The sequence below is a fragment of the Hyposmocoma kahamanoa genome, unplaced genomic scaffold (genome assembly GCF_003589595.1).
Source record: "Hyposmocoma kahamanoa isolate Upper Pololo Valley unplaced genomic scaffold, ASM358959v1 210, whole genome shotgun sequence".
In the NCBI taxonomy this organism is placed as follows: domain Eukaryota; kingdom Metazoa; phylum Arthropoda; class Insecta; order Lepidoptera; family Cosmopterigidae; genus Hyposmocoma; species Hyposmocoma kahamanoa.
Genome location: NW_020653731.1, coordinates 13,541,704 through 13,566,850, shown reverse-complemented (window position 1 = coordinate 13,566,850; position 25,147 = coordinate 13,541,704). Strand labels below are relative to the sequence as shown.

The window sequence follows — 25,147 nt, the reverse complement described above, 5'->3', positions numbered from 1 at the left end:
TTCAATCATACTTACCATTTTTATCAGTTAGTCTAACTTCGACTACATGGATATCAAAACCTAATAAATAATTAACCTTAGAGGCACTGGAAGTCATTTTCACATAGAAAAGGTAACCTTTTTAAATTGGCTTATTTTTAGAAAAACCAAGATTATTTTTTCCAAGAAGCATGACGCAGAAGGTTTTATACCATTTTAGAATCTTGATTAGTTGCACCAACTTTAGTAAGAAGTTGCCATGGTAATCTGGGTACATTTTTAAACAGCATGGGGTGTCAAGGTTACCTTAAAAAAAATCTTCTAAAAATTTAAAGAAAAAAATTAAATACAACATTTTTTGTGCTGAAACTTTAGCAATTCGGGCTTTCTTTGGCATTGTGTTCATTAACTGGGCTATTTGGGTTACCGTTACAAAAACTAGAATAGCAAAATTAGCAAATTTGTAATTGTAGTAGGTACTTCAAAATGGTGAACAGGGCGTACATTTTCAACATTATTCAACATTTGTTTTTTTTAATGCTTATATCACAAAACAAAAATGACTCCGATTTTTTAAATATTTTTTTGTGGGTGTGAGTGCTCCTCGTTAAAGAGCTCGTCTCGGGAAGTACTGCCACCTTACTTACTTATATATAAATGAAAAAAGTTTAACTATTTTCAATTGGGACAATGTATGTACCTATAATTCGTCAATAATTTCGAATTTTCAGTTAGTTATTGTAAAAACACAATGTACAATATAAAGAAAGGAATCCTAATAAACACAACTCAAACCTGTTACACCATATTACGTAATCGGCTATTTTTTCCTTGTCTATGTGAGAAAAAATAGGCGATTACTTCATAATATGGTAAAATAATATTTTTAATAGGTATTCTTCTAGAGCTTGCAGAACCGGTCCGGTTCCTAAAATTTTGATTGCCGGTAACGGTGCTTTCGATATTACCGGTACTTCTTGAAAAGCTTAAAATGTATCCGTACCTAGTCAACAATTTACGTTATATTAATACCATGAATAATAAAGAAAAACTTCATTCTCTGATCAAACTAAAGGTTTTTATTCAAAAATGTTTATTTGAGAATAATTGCTATTAAATTTAATATAAAACAAATATCGCGAAATCACATTGTTTAAGAATCGATACTACCTCAGCTCGAATCCAAGTTTTTCCCGTTACTAATACGGTTCATTTTGCTTGGGTCCAGCCAGCGACAGGGACACTGGCTTTATTTCAGAATTATTTTTTTACAAACCAAATTAAATAATAATAATAATCATTTTATTCTCAGACAACGTGATCCATAATATTTGTTAATAAAAAAGTACTTAAGCTAGTGTTAGTTTTAACATAAAAATAAAGATAAAGACATACTAATAATAATTAAATAATAATTTGTTTAATAGGCGGGAGGATAACTGCCCAGCCAATGTTAGAGCAGTGAATCGCTAGCGGTGTGCAAACGCATCCACCGCCACAACATTGGGGACTCCCATCTATCTGTCAATGTGTTCAGGATGCTGTTTGTGCTGCCACGCATGCGACTGAGTAGCGACGCACTTCGCTTTCGTAAATTAAAGCAATTTGAAAAATATACGTATTCTATAGTAAATTCCCTGATGAATACAGCGGTTTTCTTGTAAAATTTCGAGTCAAGTTTGTGTTTTCTTTCTATTGTGAAAGTTTTTAGGAATCGTGTTTTCATACAGTTATCAATGTATACCCTCAATTTTGCTATATATTTTTTCCAATGTGGTTGATTCGACACTATCATTGTTATGCGGAAATTACCAAAGCCATTTGACGTTGTATAGACTGTTTTTATGTGAGGTTGTATAGATTTCGTGCGGCAAGGCATCTCACTGCCACGGTTCAGGTAACCAATCTTTTGACGATTGTCAACCGTACTGGACGTATTTTGTTAGATATAACTAGATAGCGACATGGATCGTAAAAAGAGTATTGCACTGGTGTTATTGATAATCAAATATAGGAAAAAAACATAAAGAAGATTAACATCGCAGGAATGCGCCATGCGGAGCAATTCGCAAATTCTTGTGATGTTAATTTGTCGCTGCCTAGTTTAAAAAATACGTTTAGTGCCGTTGACGATCGTCGAAGGATCACCCAAACCGTGGCAATGAGACGCTTTGCCGCACGAAATCGCATCGCAGCAATTCGCATCGAGCCGATTCGCAGTTTTGTGTTTCGAGCCTAAAATGGCAGTAACGTGCGCCCGTGCAAAGTTGCCAACGGCCGATATTTTTCATAGCTCATTAGGTAGGTATTTCCTTGCTATAACCGGGAGTGCCGCGAATACCGAGACTGGTTGCTCCTGGGCAGTACCGGAATTTCCCGGTATTTCGGAACCGGGAATTCCCGGGAGCAAGCACTACCTCCTACGCATACTTGTTTAAATACGAGGTCCAGTCGTTAAGATCATTAAACGCATAAAACGAAATGATTTACAGCTAACGTTTATTTAACGGCCGTTCAATGTTAATAAGGCTGCTTTACCGGATAATATTGGCAGAAACCTTTAATGTCCCTTTGACTGCCATCTTCAGCGGACACATTGCAAAACCCAAATTTTGAAAAATAGATTTAAACATTTCAAACTTATTCGAAATTTAAAATGAATTGGTTTCTGTTAATATCGGGTTTGGTGACTTCGTATCTTTGCGTTGTAGAAGGATGTAAGTTAAAAATTCATTTTACCCTTTTTATTCGAAATTATGGTCATATACGTATTCTATAATTTATTTATTACTTTTAGTTATAGTACATTGTGTGTGAAGCACGGTAAAATAAGAAATTATTAATGAGGGTCTATTAGAAGCCCGAAGTCAAAGGCTGTGTTTGAGGGCTCTAATAACTCGAGTTTTCTAATTTTTTACCGTCCATGTTACATACAATGACACATTTGCGAGGCAATAAATACAATATAAAATGGTTCACAACACAACAATTGCTGATTTGGCAAATGTTTTTTTTTTAATTCTTCAATAGATTCGAACTAAAATGTTGTAAAAAGCAAACACATTTTTGTACAGAAAATAATTAAAATCAATTATAATACATTCTTAATAACAAGTATTTAAATAGTATGTGTCTGAATTGCAATAAAATTTATGTTTAATGTTTTAATTTCGAACTTAAGTAACCTCCTTGCTTGAACTAGAACCTGACTTATGTAAGTAAGTATGTCGTGCTACAAATAAAAAAATAAAAAAATTGCTTTCAAAAAAATAAAAAATAAAAAATCCCAAAGTTTGTTATTTATGGAGCCTGTCTAGGCCGGCAAAACAAGTTTACAAAATCCATTACCCACTGTAAGCGCCCAGTTACACGAGTTACTAAATATATCTCTAACAAAGTAGCTATGTAAACCAGCTAAAGAAAAACTGTCCTACAGCTAACTGCTCATTATCATCAGGTTCTGTAATTGCAAAAATTAGAAGAAATATGGTCTATGGATTACTTATTTTGCATTTAATTATGGTGCACGAATGTATTTGCACGGGGTACTTAAAAAAATCGGTAAAATAAACGAAAGTACATACTTTGAAGTTCATTCTGTTAATTTTATTTTTTTCGTATTTGTTTATATTTTCTTCGTGAAAATTAGTTCTAGTTGGAAGAGCGAAAAAGCAATAATGTACTGTAGTGTACTTTGCTTAATTTAAAACAAAAAGCAAAATTTGTCATGGTAGATTTGTTTTACTTTTGAATACTATTTTATACATTCTCTTCCATTATTTAGTCATTTATTATTTCCTCGCATTGTTTGAGAAAAGCACTACATACACCTCGGCGGATACAGGGGTTGCCTGACTCGTATAATACAACCTCTAGGTAACTCATACTCGTCCGGCAATCCCTTACTTCCCGGCTTGTGCAATATATCAGCGTGTACTGTGAATATAATGAACTATTGCTCCATTGACTTACAATTATATGGACGTCGGGTCCGCGCTAAAAAGTGTCCGAACTTATAGGGCGTTAAAATCGTATACAGAGCGTCATTCACGCTTTAGTCTTCGTTTGTTCGACTGACAGCGAAGCAAGCAAAATTAGACAGTACTGCGATGACATTACAATTTCAATTCAACGTTTTAGCTTTTTCATATTCCTTTACATATCACTACGTCTAAATAGGTTGACTTGGGACATTTTTTTCGTGGTTTTTGTATTAGACCCGTCGTCCATTTATTTGTAAGTCAATGAATTGCTCAATTATTTTGTTTGTGTAACATTCAAGATAGTCGGCGATCTACGCGGCAAAATAGGCTTTATTTATTTAGCTTTTACGTTTTAACTTAAATGAGCGTCCCGGCCACGCGGGCGTTGTCTGGCTTGTTGTTTAATTCAGAGGAATTTAAATGTTGTTGCCTATTATATAGAATTCAGACTCGCCATTAATGTACACGAAGGCGTGGTAACTGGGCGGTCGCGCGACAACTTGCTCCTCATGCGACTGGGCGCATAATGTGACGATCTAAGTGGTCCAACGGTTTACACTGTAGGCACTGGACATAAAGGTCCGGGTTCGATTCCCGGTACGGCAATTTGTAAAAATGAACTAAATAATGTGGAAAACTTCATTGTTTCTGGTTTGAGTGGGTAGTAGGTATCTCGGAGGGAATCCCCTGGTTTGAGACCAGGCAATTTTGTGTGGTTGATCTCTTCAAATGATTTTTGCCAGTTGCGAGTTAAAATAAAAAAAAACGAAAATCATATATATGAAAATGTTTTATATACTATGTCACTCTCAGCTTATACCATATTTTACATTAAAACATAATTATTGTATTAGAATACATTAACGTCATGAAATTCTTATGAGTTAACTTAAATTTAAAATACTTTGCTCTCTACAATTGTTGTGTCCGGAGGTGATGTGTGATACAGGTTTATACCCAGTAAGGACTCCTGTCTCTTACAAAGGTTTTTCAGTTACAATTTCTCTTTGTAAGTTAGCCATAAGACTATTACCTTAGTGGAAAACGTTTGTAAAGAGGCATAAAGACGATTGTGGTGAATTCAGCCAAAACTGAACTCCTGCTTTATTCTTCCTTGGATATCAATGAAACTCCTTAATTTGAAGTGGACTGTATATATTCATGTAAATGTCAATCTGACTTACAAAACAAGACAACAAGTGTTTCTAAGAGTGATTACAAAAAGTGATTGAATCGAATGACAATAATCGCTTATATTTATACCAGTACGGTGTCTCCCACATCGTACTGGTCCTATCAATGGGTCGCTACGCCGCTCGGCCAATCAGAGCTCTTGAATTAATCATTCTGCTCTGGACTCTAGCTCTGACCGGCCAGGCGCGTACGGCCGTCCGTAACAACGATTATTATTATTATTATTAATAGCGATCTTTACACATACACTATCCACTTTATCGCGCGAGATACAGCAATAATTGAGCGCGCGTGTAAAGACGTTGGAAGGACAAGGGAAAGACCGCAATCCAGTACGCGACAATTTCAAGTGGTCTGTCCTGTACCACGACCAATCGCGCACGAAAGAACGCTAGCTTAAAAAAATTCAAACAGGTAAATTGATTGCGCGTGCAGATTTTCCATAGCGCTAACCTGTACGTTCCTGATCACGCGCGATAGAGTGACTGTGAAAAGGGAGCTACGTGAGGCGCACTATACGTTTCCAGAATGAATAAGAAAAAATACTATAAATGGTCAGAAATGAATTTATTGTTTCTCAAAATATTCTCCGTTAGTGTTAGGGCGCGTTCAAATTAGCTGCTGTTAGCCGCGCGACTGTCGCGCTGCTGCAGCGCGTCTAGAATTGTATGAAAAGTGACAGTCGCGCGGCCACCACGCGGCCGCCGCGCGGCTGCAGCGCTGCTGCATTCACGGTACAACGATTCTCCAATGCAACAGTAGCCACGTGTCCAGTTTTATTAAAAAAAAGAAGCAATCATCCACTTAGAGACACAATGCACGCGCGCCACTTTGGTTGGTTTCGGCTCATCTCGAAAGACCCATACGCTCGATTGCTGCTTTGTTTTGGGATCGTAACTGTAAATCCATGTTTCGTCACCTGTTACTATGTCCCACACCAAATTTGACGCCCTTTCGTTGAATATGGTAAGCATGGCATTGCACCAAGTGACGCGATCCGTTTTTTGAGCCTCAGTCAAATTGTGTGGGATCCACCGAGAGCACAGCTTCTTCACACCCCAAATGTTTGTGTAGTATTGATTGTATTTGACTCATGACTATGCCTAAAGATGCCCGAATCTTATGATATGTCACATGCCTGTCGGTTTTGATCATACGGCGCACAGCATCGATGTTTTTGTTGTTCACAGCAGTGGACGGGCGACCATCACGAAATTCGTCATTGAGATTCACACGACCGCGTTTGAATTCTGCAAACCAGCTATAAATAGTCGTCTTGCATGGTGCTTCATCGCCAAAAGCAGTTTGAAGCTGAGCGAATCTCCGCTGAGCTGTTAAATTTCACTTAAAGATGCTTAAAGACGTAGGAAATCATACTTCGAAAATTTTCATGAGTTAAATGCATGGTGATGTAGACAATCAATTTCTAAAATGACGCCACAGTGTAAAAACAAGTGACAGTCAGATGAAACAAACTGTATTCTACAGCCAAAGAGTTCAATTTTCAAATGTTCTAAATATTTTTTAAATATTGTTTATGTAAGTGGTTAGTTCCGGAAACTTATAGTGCGCCCTGTGTATTATTGGTCTCTATTAACAATCTGCAGTGCAGTAGATAGATAAATTATCTAATTTGACGTATCTACGTATGTATTTTAGACGGCGATAAAACAAATATAGACGAATATCCTTGGTTGGTCCTGATCGAGTACCCTAAGGACAACACTGTCTCACTTTCTTGCGGAGGGAGTCTCATCAGCGATCGATATGTGCTCACAGCTACATATTGTGTTGTTGGCCCAATAACAAAAATTTCGCCTCCGTAAGTGACACTTTTTATAATAAAACTTAGATAAGTTATAGATAGAAAACCACCGCGAGACTCAGACATGTTAACTAAAAATAACGGATAACTCACGTATTTAAGTTGAATTTTTGCACGACATGTTTCGAGCCAATTCGTGGTCCTTAATCATGAGATTCCGCGGCGGTGACTCGACGGAAAGAGACGTACTAAATGAATATAGGTACTTATGCACTAAAAACACGTGCACCGTGTCAGGCATCGCAACATAAAGAGGGAGAGGGGAATTTATCTTGGAAATACTCGTCCACATCGTAATAACTTTTAGAAATTAATAGTGTTTTCAATACATTTATGAATTTGTTTACGTTTGATTCTAATTTTAAATATTCTGGGAGTTTATTATAATTTTTTATTGGCATAAGAGGTCCGGAACTATGTATCTTCAATGTAGACATCGCTTGTATTAAGTTATTTTTATTTAGCGGAATGTGGTGTCGAGGACGTCTCCTACTTTATTATAAAAATTAGGGTATTTTTTTATAAATTTGCACACTTCCAATATGTACAGTCAAGAGCACATCAAGCTTGACACTTTGTACTTTGGACCGTTCTTATCGTAAGCATAGAGTTGGATTTAAGTCTTAAGTGTAAAGCTTGACGTGCTCTAGGCCCTGTATATACCTAGCAATGTTAGTATATTAAATTTTTGGAAGTACGGTTTACAGTTTTCTACTTGCTTTATATTTACAAGAATCCGAATACATTTTTTCTGTTTTTAATCCTCTGATCTTAGTTTATTAAATTGTGTGTTATATGTACACAATTAAACAAAATCTTTATTTAGGTATAGCCTATTAATTTAACCAATTACTAACTAATCTCTTATTGAACGTTTGTAGCTAATATTTGTGCTAATATCATAAAGTGCATAACCTGCTTTATTCTAGCCGCAATGTGCGTCTAGGCGAATATGACAAATCAAACGAGGTAGACCAGCCAGACTGTGTAACATCCACCGACGAAGGCGCTTCTGATTGTAATGATGGCGCTATCGTAATACCTATTGAAAAAATCATCGCACATCCGGAGTACAACCCTGAAGATACGAAGACTAGGAAACATGATATTGCTTTGATACGTATGAGTAAATCGGCGCCTTACACCGGTAAGCTAACAACAATAACAGTGTATCCAGCTCATAACCTGTTTGAAGTACTCATCAATGTGGCAGGCAAATTGAATATAAATCGATCCAATGTTTTCCTTTATCTTCAAAACGAGTATTGTTTGACCTCCATGGTCGAATGGCATGCACACCGGTTTTCATGACAACGCCGCCATCTCATAGGTTCCGGATTCGATCCCCGGCCGGGTCACTGCAGAAACTAGCTTTCTTTTATGACACGATGTAATAAATGTGAAGTATAAATATATTTGTATTCAATTATAAACACAAATATTATACAACTTAAAAAGTAATTAACATGCAGGTTCATGCTGATAACTGAAATTCAAAATTTTGTTTACGCACGTGCATCAACTGAGATATCTCTGCTGCTGCAGTATATCTACTCGTATAACAGTGCTGTGACCCAAATCATATTTCATAATTTCATAAATTATATCATTAAAGTCATATCTATAGTCAGCGGCTGGTAGCTGTAAAGGTACCTCGCTGAGTGAAGAAAAACTTTGATAGATTTCTCACAGATGGTACTACGGCAAAAAAATCATTAAAAACCAAAAAAAAAGATCTGCAACTAGCACATCGAAAAATTCGCGAGGTCTGTTGGTTCGTTCCGTAGCTTAGTTGGTGTAGCGTCTGCCACGGTTTGCTGGGAGACTTTGGATCGATTCCAGCCGGATCGAAATAAATTTTTGTGTTTGATGAAAGTGTTCGAGCGTTGTTTTAATTATAAAAAATTTAAATTATCCTCGTTTCAGATTTTATCCGTCCAATCAGCCTACCTACATCCGACATAACTTTATCACCGCCTTCCGGCCTGCAGCTGATTGAGGCCGGTTGGGCCACTGCCTATTCTCGTGATAAACCTAGTGACGTGAAGGTGGCCGTGAAACTGCCGTTTGTGCCACTATCTGTGAGTATTGATTTAAGAATTGTATATTACATATTGCGTCTGTCGTCAGAAGCTTCGCTCAATGACACGATGGACACGATACACGCAGGTATCCAACGATTGTCGGCTATCGTCGCGAATGTTCCTGCTGCTTACAAGTTATCGTTCGGTGCTGCGTGGTCGGACTAGTGTTGTTCATTTCGACTGCAGTTCTCGGACTGATTAGACGCATTGTCTAAATAATGGAGTGAAGAGACACAATGGTCTTGGAACTTTTACACAATTTTGAAGCTGGATCCATCGCGCTGACTTCAAAGAGTGTACCATAAAAACCATAATTGTTAAGATACACAATATTTAGAAGTAAAGAAAGACGTCTTCCATAGTCAATACATCTGGAAATTGTACTGCGATCGGGTTACGGATACTTCTTTCCGACTTTCCGTATACAACACGTCCCCCAACGAGATATGAGTTAGGTACGCTTAAAGCCTAAACAACTGAAATATCGTACACAGTACCTATATTGCCAAGAGGCGATGAAAAAGATATGCCTTACGAGCTTCCGTATAAGTATTAGCCATTAAGAAAACTTTACTTAGTATACCCACTAGGGGTGAAATAGGATCGGTATGTCACAACAAAGCTCGTATGAAAGCGTCTCTGAAGTCAATCCCGACAAAAGTGTGGCGAAGTAACCTATCCAGTCGTAGGGTACAAAACCTCGCCCCGATCTCGCCCTTTGGCCGCCTAATCCCTTGGGTGGACACGATCAAATAGGTACGAGTTACGCTCGATAGGAAACTGTCAATCAAAGCACACGTGAAAACCGTCCGCGATCGCGCCCACTTTGTTATGAGCCGACTCCACCCCTTTCTCAATAAGCTGAGCAAATTCTCCATTCATAATAAGGAGAGATTGTACACAACCTGCATCCGCGCAATGCTAACCTCCGTATAGATTTACGGCTCCCCACATTAGCCCAATTCATGAAACAGGCATCGAGGAAATACTTCGACTCTGCTCCTCACCACCTCAACCTCCTCGTGGTGGCTGCATCCAACTACGACCCCCTCAGGGAACATCACGCACCAACCATCGTCGCCGTCGAGGTCGTACCTCATCTCAGCACGTACGCTGGTATATTCTCCCCTGTAGCACGCTCTTCTGGCGGAAGTGTCCAGTAGTGCCCTGAGCAAGGTCCGTGCCCACTTGGGCGCCCTCAGCCCCGCTACTTAGTTTAAATCTATTTACGGGTTATGACCCTTCAGCTCGCCCTTTAATCCGGTGGCGTAGTCAAGGCCATCAGCGGCCAACTGCAGTGTCCTTAAAAAAAAATGCATTCTGAATGAAACCAGTTCCAACTCGCATTATCAGCGTTTCACTGAAACCTACCTGCAGCTACTGAACTACCAAGGAAGAGCACCTGAATTGGTGACCCGAAGTTCATAAAGTTTCATTAATCTAGTTTGAACTTACAGTTAGGGCGCGTTCCCAATATGTCGTAACGTTTTATTTATCTTTGGATGAGTGTTGCGTTTAGCCTGTTTCCATATCACGACTACATAATTGTGTTGTGGACGTTTATTTTATGTTTGAATGACTGTCGTGTCTAGCTATTCTTACTAGACCGTGACAACAATTTATCGGTTCACGGCAGTTGCCTTGTCGTTTATCTCCTCCTATTATAGCTCCGATTATCTGTCGTCACATTTTTATTGTGACGTTTTATTTATTGTCTGATGATTGTCGTTTTAGTTCTTCCCACTGTCACGACAATCTGTCTTCGAAACGTCAAAAAAGTCGTGAACGACAGTTAATCTTGTTGTTCTATGTGTGAACAACTTTATTTAAATATACAAGCCACGACACTTTAAACTGCACGACTATCTGTCGTCACGACATAATGCGAACATCACGTGAACTTATGTATGCATAAAAATCGCATATGTCCAAAAAATTTCTTTAAAGAACATACCGTGGTATTATTTCCACCAAACCACATAAATTTTAACTTGCTATCGACGACATCGCCATATTATAAACCTTTCTCTATAAATTACAGGAATGCCAAACCGCATACAATAATAAAGCCGAACTCTGGCAGGGTCAAATATGCGCTGGAGGTAAGGAAGGCAAGTACTCCTGCATTGGAGACGGAGGAGGTCCTCTCGTGTGGGAGAATTCTAAACCTGACGGAAGCAAGGTCTTTGAAATTGTGGGTATTGTCAGCTTTGGTATGTGTAGAAAGGAGAATGTGCCTTATGTTTATACCAAGGTGTACGATTATAATTCTTGGATCCGTGAGACTATTAAGTCTTAAAATTTTAATATTGAGATTTAACTAAATTTAAACTGTCCTGACTACGATTATTTTGGAATTTTTACAGTTTCACTTTATTAAGCAAAACTTGCTTAGTGGAATACAATGACACTTTGATTTATTAACAGACAATTTACGAACTATTTGGAGAACAACAACTTGTTATCTCAATCCTAACATGGGTTTAGATCATTAGTTGTACTTACGCCACCATCCATATCATCATTTTATGAGTATTATTATATTTTCATTTTCTGTAATAGCTTACAATATTTGTAAAACTTGATGTTTGTAATTTATTTACATTGCAACTGCTTTTTCAACACGATTTTATCAGGCTGGGTGAGAGCCTGGAGATCTGTCACACAGGTTAGTTCCTAGGATAGACTCCAGTCTCTTGCAAAGGTACTCTAATACTTAAGCATTTTCATATAAATTACATTATAAAACTTTGTACCCTTTGTATAGAGAAAAATAAAGATTATTATTATTATTATTTGTCGTATTACACAGGCGTGTCGCTTACTACCAGACGTACCACTTGTTTGTACCATTACTGGGCATCATATAAAAAAATAAATAAAAAAGACGGAATTTCGATTCGTCTCTCTAAAAAGCTATCAAGACCGATTCTCGCTTAAGAAACAAAATGTCTATGTCACCGTAGAGAAATGTCAAAAAGAAACCACAATAATGAATATTGTTACGTGCAGTAATTTCAATTTCTTATTGTAGAATTAGTCAAAAGCAAGAATTTAATGTAATTTTGTTGAAATTTCTTTTCGTTGCACTCCTATTTGTAGTTAGTACTTAATATTTTGTGTGTTTTGTTTCCTGTTTACTTTTTTTACTATTTACATTTTGTATTATTAAGTATACAGATAAGTTTTTTAAACAAGAAACCACAGACATGTAAAGAAACCATTTCCACATGCTGTATCATAGTCTGTTGTTTTTTCTCAAATAATTTTTTCGTTGTGTCACTCTAAACTATGTTAATGAGAGTAAATTGAAAAAAGTAATGGTGATCTATGGCAACAACACAAACTATGGTGCTGGGTAATACTGAATTTTGTGTCTTGTATTTTGATATGTAAGCTTTTGAGACGACTTGAGATTAATAAAATATAATGACATACCAATGTTGTGTTATTCATTGATACGTTTTCTGTACCTAGGTACATTTTTTGCATACCTATTTTCATAGTGTCGCCATCTCTGAGGTCCCGTGTACGATACCGTACCAAGGTACTTATTGACAAAAGCACATTCTTCCCACAAGCCCTTTATAAATTTTCTCCCTATAGACGCATGCTTTGTGATCATATTTTTAATTATTTTTTAACTAGCTTTTTATATGTCCTACGACGATACAGAGAATTTATTAATTATCCCAAAATAAATGTTGTCTCATTTAAGCGTATAGGTACATGATTTGCATTTTATTGTATAATTATTTTTTTTGTTCATAATTTAATCGTATATTCACCTGTATAATTAGTATTTTTTCCTGAAATACAGGATTTTCCTAGTTTAGGTATATGAGTTACATTTTACATTTATTCGCATAATTAGTCTTTAGTTATTCATATGTGTAATACGTCATTCAATAAACAATAAATTTATTACAAAAATCAACTTGAAATATGGATGGGTAGAAAACGAAACAAACTCTTCCGTTCGACATTACAAAAATGAGTAGACAAATATTATAAACAAAGGAACCGTAATGAATGACTATAACACGAAAATCTTTTTTTCCTTACAATTTCAGTATTTACCATAGATATAGAAAAAAAGGGGGATATGTAATGACGCTATGCAAGATCGGGTGCCGATGCGCCCACTTTTTAGCTTGTGTGCAATTCAAACTTTACGCTCTATTATCTACTATCACAAATTAAAGATTTTGATTGGGTAGGGCTTAAAACGTGAAAACGACGTAAAACAATTTTAAAATTAAACTTACAATCACTTGAACAAGAGTTATATTACAATATTTCAGTATTTTTTTCATCTTGGTTCAGCCATTCACCAATAGGTGAATGGTTGAATCATATATTTACCGTTTTAGTAAAAATACTACTAGTATATAATAGCTAACTATTACACGTTAGGTAGCGCTGAAACGCATTTTTCGTTACACTAAGAACTCACGGAGCGGTTTTTACCCGCGTCTGCCGCGGGACCGCGGCATCTGTAGAATGTAACAGTTAAGTATGTAAAATTAGTAGCACATTTCACGGCGCGTTTTACGCCTGTAGTGGTGACGGATGTTCGCGGTTGCCGCGGCAGGATACTAATACAATCGCGCAGGACGCGATGACCTGCACGCTTGGCGGCCGTCGCCGCCCGCACACTTTGGCGGTCGGTTCAGGTGCAATGTGGTGCGCTTGTACGCAGGGTGAGTTCTCTATTAATCGCGCGACTTGCAATTAACTCCCACTAACTTCGCGGTCTAATCTACGAGTATAATGGAATTTAAATATCTAAAACACATAAATTTTTCTTCAAGCAACAGCAACATCCAAATTGACATGAAATTGAAACGGTTGTCCGAAATATGAGTTGTGTTAAAGTTAGTCGAAATAAAATGTTTAGTAATAATAATAATAATAATAAAATAAAAGAAATCAATTTAACGTGAATGCTTTTCGCTTTGATATTTTAGGGACTTTAATTACTAAAATCATAGTAAGAAATTCAAATATTTCAGTAAAAATTTATTGTCGATAAACATCAGTCTTCGTAAATGAACATCACTATATTTGAGTCTAGAAATTTCTATGGAGACAAAAAGATTTAATAATAATAGAAATAGTAACTAAAAATGCATATAGCCGGTGGAATGTTATCTCACTGGTTTTAAAATTTTTGTTTTCACTCCAATTTTTACGAGGTGTATCGCTGCAACTTGGCATTTTCACGTTTTACGAGAGATGTTTGTAGGCGTGTCACCTCGATATGTTCATTTTGACCATTTCGAGGCGACACGAACCACGCCCCCATACCCTATCTCCCCTTTTTTTTCTATATCTGTGGTATTTACCTCCTAAACACGCTCCAAAAACAAATCAAATACCAGTCGATACGTTAATTTGCATTAAAAAAAACAAGATGATTTACTGCATACACGTACTGTGTACACATACATATTTGGCGAGGTTGCCCGGACATTGGTAGAAAGCACCAAGCTCGATTGGCCACCATCTCTAGCGAACAAAAACAAGATAAATTAATGATTTCGAAATCCGAAATATATTTGTTGTGTCTTTTCGAAATTTAAAATGAATTAATTTCTTTCAATATCGGCTTTGGCGACCTTGTATCTTTTTATTCTGTCTGGTGTTTTTTTTATTATTTGCCGTTCGAAAAGAATATATTTGCACTTGAAATTATAAATTATATCAAATGTTGTCATACCAAGTGGAAATATATATATTATTTTCACTTCTCATGCTCTTAAAGTTCGTATTTATTAGTGTAGGCTGCATAAAGTAGAATTTTATGCTCTCGTCCTTTATTCTAAGCTCTCGTCATTGACTTACAATTATATGGACGTCGGGTCCGCGCTAAAGTGTCCGAACTTATAGGGCGTTAAAATCGTATACAGAGCGTCATTCACGCTCTAGTCTTCGTTTGTTCGACTGACGGCGAAGCAAGCAAAATTAGTCAGTACTGCGATGACATTACAATTTAAATTCATCGTTTTAGCTTTTTCATATTCCTTGACATGTCACTACGTTTAAATAGGTTGACTTGGGACATTTTTTTCGTGGTTTTTGTATTAGACCCGTCGTCCATTTATTTGTAAGTCAATGGCTCTAGTGCATAAAATAGAATTTTATGCTCTAGTTCATAAAATAAAAAAGCATCACATTAAATATGTCTAATCGTTGTAATTTTACATTCAATTTGAATTAAATATTTTATTTGTAATATTGCTGTTTAATTTTCTCGTCTTTACTTAACTCGTTCATAAAACCCATTTTACCCTCGACTTAAGTATCCATATACCTACTCGTCTCGGGTAAAATGACGCGTTTTATGCACTTGTTGTACGATTGTAGTAGATAGTAGTAGATTTACTACTGTTGTTATATGTTTCATTACACACCTACTCCTCCAGTTTGTTATAATTATTAATACAAAGGTTGAACACAATGAAGTTTTCTAAATTATTTCTAGTCTACCGGACTATTCCGCAAGTGTGTTACTAATAAAAATTTCCTAGTTTGAGACCAGGGGGCCTACTATAAGCTCATAAAGAACTAGCCAGGTTCCATGCAGTTCGATTTACGAAAAACTAAATTGTTTTGACCTACACAAAATGGAACGGGAATTGCACGGCAAGGTGAGTTTTACCTATAAACTTAGAATAATAACGCATAGAATGATAGTTTCATATCAAACGAACTGTCACAAGTGAGGCAAAAATCAAATTCATGTAGGCTAGTTTTAGTAGTAGGTTAATTTTCGGTTTTAGTGAATATTTATATAAAAATACAAATTGAAACGCGTTACTTCGTTGTGGAATGTGATGTTAGTATCTATTTTATGTTTGTCTGACGTATTTTTATACTCATTTACCGCACATTTCGTCATTTTTAGCTAAAATTCTTGAGCTGTTCGCGGTGCAAGTCGACCTTGAGCACTGAAGGCCCGCCCGCTCGTGTAGGCCCTTTGGGCGCGCTTCAATTTGCCTCACTTAGCGTGTGCGGACTAGGTTTCTATGCGTTATTATTCTAAGCCTATAAATAACAATAAATTTCATGTAATAAGCCGTGGGACACATTTATACGACACGAATTTCTATTCTATTCTATCTTTAAGTTTCTGGCCTCTCTTGAAGGATTTTGGCAATGTCAAGTCAGTCACCGAAGATACACTTTAATTTTATTTTTATTTTTTATGTTTAATTTATCTAGCGTTCTAAAAAATCTAGCGTTCGACATTACAAAAATGACTATAACACACACTTAACGCAAACCTGTTACATCTAAGTACCTAATTATCTATTTTTTCTTAAAACCTTATATTTTTAATTAATCGTTTTCCTCCTACGTAGGTTTTACAAAGCCAAAAAAAAACCAAAAATATATATATATTTTTTTTCTTAAAATCTAATAATTTTTATCGTTTTCCTCCTACATGATCAATTGTATAAAAATACTGAAATGATTTAATGCTAATATATTCTCTACATGACCAGGACATTTAGCTTTGGAAGAGGTCATCAAATCTCGGCCACCCCTGGTGGACGTACAAGAAAACAAATTAAAAAAAAATGAAATTCCAAATTTAGTTGTTGTATCATGTCGAAATTTAAAATGAATTCATTTAATATCAGCTTTGGTGAACTAGTATCTTTGCATTGTAGAAGGAAGTAAGTTATTATGCTGTTTGTCGTTTTTCTTAAAATAATTACATACTAGCTTTTTTAAAATTTGGTAATGCCTCTTTAACAATAAAGTATAATTATTAACAGAAAGCTCGAACACAAAGACAATTTGTTCGACCCGATGGGCTTGAACCCATGACCACGCTGTACTGTAGCGCTGCTCTAACCAACACAGCTACAGGTCAAGTTATCGAGTTGACGAAATTCTCCTGTGTTTTTGGACTAGTTTAGATCTTTGGACTAGTTTTTGGTTATGTGAAATCTAGTGACAAATTTTAGAAACCTTGTCACCGCACGCATAGCCTCTAACTTTACGGTCATCTCAAGCTGACGTTGATGTCACTTTTTGATCGAATGTATTATTGAGATTTTTGTGGAATAACTCCACTAGTTAGTTATAATTATTAATACAAAGAATTTTTTTACTTGAATCCATAACCACGCTGTACCGTACATTGCTCTATACCAGCTGAGCTAGAGAATTTCGTCAACTCGATAACTTGGCCTCTTAAGCTCAAGCCCTCGAGTTTATGCAGCCATGTCGTTCAGTAAAGAAAAAGAAGTTTTGTTGTACTTGATAGACATATCCTATTTATGGAAAAAAGATCATAAAGACTACTTTGATAAGGGTGTACGGACCGAGGACGTTAAAGTTTTACTTGCAATTTACAAAAATTTCGATGAGAATAGAATAAAATATCATTTATTTCTTGTAAATATGGCACAATAAAAGCACATGTTACAAAATTTAATAAGTTTAATATATTTTGCCAGTAAACGGTATAGAAATATTAATATAATAGTAATTCCCTTAAAATGACAAAATAAATTTCTATCAAAAAAATATAATTCATGTCAGATATAAGTTAAAAATTTGAATATAATCATTAATAGTATAATAACATTTATCAATGAAGAGCGATGTCAGTTTCTTTTTATAATAATATGAGAAACAACAAGAAGTACAAGCTTCAACGCTCACACGTACAACCCTCGAGTCTAACAAGCGGCTTCATTAGGGAATCACTACACTATTATTAACGCAAAATCGCATTAAGCCTGTCAGAAAAAGCTTCATGTCCATGAACCCTCGTATTATCCCTCCCCGCTTCGTCTCCGTCTTCGTTTTTACACACCATGTGACATGTAGTTCTAATTTATATAAAAGTATAACGCAGTGCCAAAAGCCTCAACTTTTAATATAGTAAGAGTCTATATATTTCAGGCGGCGAAGTAACAAATATAGACCAACACCCTTGGATAGCCTTACTTGAGTACCAGATGGACAAGACCAAATTTGTTGCGGAGGGGCTCTCATCAGCGATCGATATGTGCTCACAGCAGCTTATTGTGTCGTTGGGCACTTGCTTGTGTCTTCTCCTTAACTATTTTTATGCTAAAATCTTATAATAGTTATAATCATTCGTGTTAGTTCCGCCTTGCTAAAATATGGACTTTAGAAGATTATCCGTTTTCCTTTTCACATCACACTGCCATAAAGAACAATGGCAAAATTATAGTTAACATTCGTTAGCGTCTTCAAATGTCTTCATTATAAGTTTGAACAAAATAAATTCAAATAAAAAAATAAAATAAAAGTCTGGAAATAAAATCATACATGGGTCGTTTTCAGATAACCTCCAAAAAAGTGTCCCTTTCAATAACTTTTATGTTATTACATGAATGTTAAGCATTATTTATTTAATATGATTGCTTGCTTACTTAGTCTGTGTTACACATAAAAAGACTATTTTACTACGTCACAATAGTAAATAAAAATTTAAAAAGTGGGCGACTTGGAAACGTCGCCCTAATTTTAAGAAAAGAAGAAAAAAGATTAAACACTCGTGGAAATCGCAATATTTCCCATCGAGGATAAACTCTAATAACTTACACATCGAATACATTCCGTAACTTTCCAATTTATTATAAACAAACATGTTTTCTCGGGAATACAAAATGTGTTTTAATTTTTCTTATCATTAGCGTCAATTTAACTAAGAGCCTCCTAATAACAAAAGTTCATACAGCATCACCTTCACCTTCGCACACGTGAGAAGGGGCTCCTGTCGCATTGGAGTGTACACAGTGAAGTAACCTGTGCATCTCCGTTTTAGCAAAAAATCGATTTAAATACCAATTTCAGCGCTAGTGACTAAATCGTTCTCATTCATGTAAAGCAATCTATCTAAATAAATATTAAGTAATAGTTTTATAAATAAAATAAAATAAAATAAAAAGACATTTATTTATCCACAAAATACACATAAAACTAGTACAAATAAAAAAACAGCGACAACTAAATCAGAAATGTGAATAAAAAGGTTGAAGACTCAGCATTGCTGATTTTCAGTCTACACCTAAAACTATATCTATTCGCTTGCTACAACCGACCGGCAAACGGAGCACTAAATATTTAATTTATACTTAAGGTTTTTAACTAATCGGTAACTAAACAAATAAATACTACTGAATATTTAATGTATAATGTAGTAATGACACTCGGTTACTACTTACATAACTAATGAAACATAGAGGCTGTCTGTGTTGCACTTAAAAACTATAAAAGTCATAATAATTTACAAAACTACAGATATTATAAAACCAACAAAGTTAAAAAAGTTTATTTATTTAGTGTTGCTACAAGTTTTAATAATAGACCAATTGCTACTAGATTTCTGTACAGACAGGAGCCATATAAAACACATTTTTTTGAATGAATATAGCGTACTGGCATTTTTTACTGGAGGTGGCAGGTCATTCCAGCACTTACTTGCTGCAAATCGAAAACTGCCCCTGAAGACTGCTAAACGAGGAATGACTAATACACGTATGTGAGGGTACCGTTGCGATTTGACATTACCACTGTGTGACGAGTCACTCCAGTTAAGTTTACGGGCTAGATATTCCGGGGTAGACGAGATCCTCAAGGTGTGTACCAGACTATTAAGTTTTAGAGTATATCTATTTTTCATATTTAATATATTATACCTATTTAAAAAGGGAGTAATGTGTAAACTTTATTGTACATAAATTAGACAAAGGAAACTTTGAAATCCATGCACTTTTATAACGGTCCAGCATATTTTACACATTTGACAATTAAAAATGTATCCAAATATCATTATTGTCGCTCTCATTCTTATCTACTTTTAAGTCAAATAGTTACTTTAAGCCAAACATTTACTTGAAATATAACAATTAGATGGTGATAGTGGTAGTGATGACGGTGATGGCGATGATGATGGTGGTGGTGATGACGATGATGATTGTAGTGATGATGACGATGATTGTGATGATGATGTGAATGGTACTGATGCTGATGATAATGGTGATCATGATGATGATGTTGATGGTGGTGATGATGATATATTGATGTACAACAGAGTTTATGTGACATTAACAAAGTACTTATTTAGATTTATTTATTAATTACATATAGATAGATAGATAGATGGTCTGACACGGATGAGAAGGATTTTGAAACAAGAATTATATTAAAATATTTGCTACATGTTAAATGTTCTTTTGTGAACGATAAAATGTGTGTTGTAATCATAATTTCTCATTACTGTGCCGTCTTTCTCATTTATGTTTATGAGAAAAACATTCGTGTTACTGCAATCTCATTCGTGTGACCTAAAATATCGTTTTTTGTTGTATTTAACTTAAATAATTCTGTGATTTTATAATTATTGACATTGTTTGAACTTATTTGTACGTTTAAGACCTTAAAACCAAAAGAAAAAAGGGTTTTACAAAAATCACTCAAAAAGTGCCATTGAAATTCGGAAAGTGAAATTTACCCAATGTGGTATGTTTAATTTTTAATTAACTCAGTTTTTTGTTATGACTCAACTTCATGCCTTTTGACCACACCAGTATACAAAATAATTTCCTCTGAACTTTCGTCACGTCACAAAACCACGACACCATTCAGCTTCTATTAACTCTGTTTAGCGCTTCTGTAGTTTATTTTGGTGTATGATTATACACCGAACATATTTTATTCTAATTACTTAGCACATAACCTCCAAAAGTTCAAACTGGTATATCTTTATTTCCTGACTTCTCAGAATAGTAAACCCAGAACAAAATTTGTTCTGGAATTTCCACTCTATATTTTCACATATTATTATGTTTCATAAACAGACTCATGCAAATTATGACAACAAAAATTTATATGGGAGTTTGCCATTGTCCTTTAATTCCAAGAAATCTTAGTCGACCAGATAATTTATCAAAAACAGCTCATTTTCTATCACTATTTAAACAAATGCTCGCCTATAAATATACTTTCTATAAATCTTTAATTCGATTGCTTGTTTTAAATCTACTGATCGTCGTTTGCTAATTTTTGATTAATTACTAAGGATCTCCATTGTACGTTTATAACTCTGATTATAAAGTTTGCATCTACTCTATTCTAGCCGCAACGTGCGTCTAGGCAAATACAACGGACGAGGTAGACTAGCCCGACTATATAACTTTGAACTGAGGCGCTTCTGATTGTACTGATGGCTGGATGGATGGAAGACCCTCATGATAGGAAGAAACTAGCTATTACTTTGATACGCATGAGTAAATCAGCATCTGATTCCGGTAAGCTAATAAGAATAATTATTATGTAAGTATAATATAAGAATAATTATTTACAACTTCTAACCTATGTGAAATGCGATCATAGTGAGATGAACCCCAAATTAAGGCGAAAACAAGACCTCTAGTCCCCAGTGACCCCGCTATTCCTAGCTACACTAGCTGTCATGGTAACGGCGGGGCAAGAGGTGCTAAAGTTAATTCACGGCAGAGGTCCGGCTACCACAACTTACGACAACCGACCCTGCCACCCACAAGGAGGACCGATGACCTATTGACGGTAGCGGGAAAGCTGGCTGCAAGCAGCGCAAGACCGGTCGAGGTGACGATTACAGGAAAAAAAAAAAAAAGGGGGGGAAACCTCTGCCTTGGATGTCGTTCGACAGAAAAATGATGATGACAATAATAAGTTGAACATAATTTGATAAAGTAATAGACTTGGGTGTGCTAAATATTGAATTTATAATCTTAAGCTTAAAGATAAGATAAAGATAAAGATCAGAGATCAGATCAGTTCAATACATTAACAGTGCTACTACATCCAGTTTCGTCGATACATACAAATATAATTAGTGGTGGTCGCATAATGTACAAAATATTATAATTAAAAACTGTCAAAAACTAGTAAACATGCAAAGAAAAAATATAATAAAAATTAGTAAAAATTAACAATGTCAAAAATAAAGCGTAAAATCATATTAATGTCAAACTTAACATTAACATAATTTACATTTCTAAGCCTCCATAAAATATGCGCATGTCAAAATTGAATGAAAGTCAATAATAACATAAATTAGTCAAATACATCTGTAATCTTATGTAATCTTACTAGATATAAAAACAATTATAATTGGGCCCTAAATCTATCTCGTGTTCATATAATCATTTATGTTATAAAAATATTTATCAATTAAATACTGCTTATAAGTTACACGTTAACCAGCTAAACCACAACTACTCCATTTGCAACTATGCTGTGACCAAAATCATTCTTGATTAACTACGTCTTTGACGATGTCTGATAGCAGGTTTCAATTTCTCAAATATTTATAACAACCAAATTTTGTCATTTCAGACTTTATTCGTCCAATCAGCTTACCTACATCCGACATCCGTTGTCAGTAGGGTTGTCGACACACAACACTCACGACATCCTTCTAAGACGGTTTGAAAATTCTTTTATTCCACTTTAATCTTCTAAGAATGTCTATAAAACTGCGTGTTGGAATAGAGTGACGTAAAATTTATGTAGTGAATTAACGTGGAAGTCCGCGGCCATAAGGTGTTATAAAAAGAAAAAAATATTCTTTAACTTTGTCTTCAAAATGACGATCTACGGCGGCTATCAATTCCCTGTCATCTAAAAATCTTTGTCCCCGGAAGTCCTTTTTTCCACGGTCCAGACCGTAAGGAGGATGGTTTATTTCTAAGAAGCCGATGATGTCTTTTAAGGCCTGCCGCGTAATGTGCGTCGTATGAACGGGCGCGTTGTCCTGTAAAAGTCACTCCACGCGCTAACTTCCCACATCTCTTCTGGGCAATAGTCTCACGAACCTGAGCCAATAAATTTGCATAACACTAACCCATTCATCGTAGTTCCCTTAGGCAAGTAATCTATTAGCAAAATGCCTTCGTTAGCAGAAAAAGTGTTCGTCAAAATAAACAAACCCATTTTTTAACCATTGTGTATGAAGGCCTAGAATCCTGAAGAACCGAAGTCTCGACGTTTTTTTTCCTTTTTAACAATGTACTTTATTACGGCACGATGTTCCAAAATGTGAGAACAGGCACATTCAGTTGATATGACGTTGTTCGATGTTTCACTAAATATTCAATTAAGTCGTTTAAAAATTAAAAAATAGTAGTTTTAACTACTATACCTCCACTATAGAAATTATGGTGGAGGTATAACCAAATCTGGCGCAAAGTGTCATTGAAACTAGAATTCGATTTGTTTGGAATTAGATTGATTTAGAATTCGAAATAAACGCAACTATCAAACGAGTAGTAAATTGGTTGGAACAACCTTCGAATAAACTTATCAAAAACTACGTTTCTACAATTATATAAAGTAAATCACAATAAAAATCCTGCAAAACTCTCCAAAGCACACAAGAATAGTCCCATAGTAGAGTCAACCACAACGAAGTTTCTTGGCATCATGCCACACATTTGACCTGGACAGAACACGTTGAATTAGTTTGTGAAAAAATCAACAAATTTGTGTACGCAATTTACCGGTTAAAAAACATTTTTAACCAGAAAACTGCTTTGATGGCCTACCACGGTTATGTGTGTTCGACTCTGCGGTATGGAATTGTCGTCTGGGGTAACTCTGTTCACATAAGTCGAGCTTTTATCTTACAGAAGAGGAGCGTAAAGGCGATGTGTGGTGCTGGTAAGCGAGATAGCTGTAAACCCTTATTTAAAAAACTAAGAATATTGTCCCTTCCTTCTTTATATATATTCGAGATATGTATTTTTGCCAAAAAAACATAGTTATTTATTTACTTCAAAAATTTTTCCTTTTTTTAACCCGGTATCCCTATCGTTTGGCCCGACACATACACACTACTATGCGTTAAATTATATAATGTATTGCCTGAGGATATAAAAATGTTACCTACGTCTAGATTTAAGAAAATACTATTTGAATTGCTTGGGACAAATTGTTTTTATAATTTAAATGAGGTTTTGACATTTAAATTTTGAAGCGACCCTCTACATATTTATTGCTTTGACATGCGTTCCTCTTTTTTATTAAATCACAATTTTTCTTTAATTATGTTATTTAATGAACAAAATTTACTTTTATAATGTAATACGATATGATTTTTATTATATAAGTAATATGACTATGTGTAATAAATGCGAACATTGTGTAATATTTGCTATTAACATTTACATGCCAGTAAACTGAATTTACCGTGTATGCTTACAAATAAATATATCTCTATCTATCTCTATTTAGTATTACGTGTTTTTTAATACATGAACTTTCAAGGCGATTCGAAGTAAATAAAACGTATTGACTAATGTCGAGTTTTATTGAAAAATTTATATATACGAATTTTGTTCATGTTCGGAATATCAAATACAGAAGAAATTTTAAATCCGGGTTCAGTGTTGATCCGATTTACTACTTGCCGAACGATGAATTCCCACCAATTTAGGAAAGTTCTTTTTGTAACCAAGTTGGGCAACCTGTTCGACGCGAAAATGCCTACACCTCATTGTCACATTTTTATTTTAGTTGTACTTACAGGTTGTGAATATAATTTGAATAAATTAACGTGTTCTTCACAGCATTCTCGTGCTATATTGAAACAACCTATGTTAAAAACATTATTTATCATTTGATATCTTTATACCAACATCGCGTATTGGTAACAGCAAGGATTTTAATTGGATATATATCGGATAATTATCAAAGAAAATAATGATCATGATAATTTCGAACCAAATCAAAATATTATGTTCAGTTAACTGGAGATACAGACCAAAAAAATTTTATTATTATGATTTTGAATACTAAGAACATACAGCCTTTTTTTCCGAAAAAGTTATATAACAAAAAACAGGAGACTTTCGACGATTCGGTTACTGGACCCGTGGCTCAGATGGTTAGAGTAGTGCTACAATGCAGAATGGACGTGGGCTCGAGTCACACGCGGGTCGACAACATTTTTCTGTGTGTGTTTGATCTTTGCATCCATAATAATAACAAAACTAGCGGAGCTATTTCATAACAAATCTTAATAAACAATAAAAAATAGAATAGAA

The 25,147-nt window shown here is 35.3% G+C and overlaps 1 protein-coding gene across 1 annotated transcript; it reads left to right on the top strand.

The window, feature by feature from the left end:
- Positions 1–2,548: 2,548 nt before the first annotated feature.
- On the top strand, positions 2,549–12,491 carry LOC113227434 (phenoloxidase-activating enzyme-like). Its single transcript, XM_026460357.1, has 5 exons — positions 2,549–2,696; positions 6,816–6,978; positions 7,911–8,128; positions 8,908–9,062; positions 11,107–12,491. The coding sequence occupies exons 1-5, from the start codon at positions 2,636–2,638 to the stop codon at positions 11,362–11,364; spliced, it is 855 nt and encodes a 284-aa protein (XP_026316142.1). The 5' UTR covers positions 2,549–2,635; the 3' UTR covers positions 11,365–12,491.
- Positions 12,492–25,147: the final 12,656 nt, after the last annotated feature.

What these genes read in the sequence shown, in the direction of transcription:
- LOC113227434 (XM_026460357.1), top strand. Translation starts at nt 2,636, where the DNA reads ATGAATTGGTTTCTGTTAATATCGGGTTTGGTGACTTCGTATCTTTGC. An exon ending in TCTTTGCGTTGTAGAAGGAT is followed by an intron (nt 2,697 to 6,815) that starts GTAAGTTAAAAA and finishes TATGTATTTTAG; the next exon opens with ACGGCGATAAAACAAATATA. An exon ending in TAAATCGGCGCCTTACACCG is followed by an intron (nt 8,129 to 8,907) that starts GTAAGCTAACAA and finishes TCCTCGTTTCAG; the next exon opens with ATTTTATCCGTCCAATCAGC.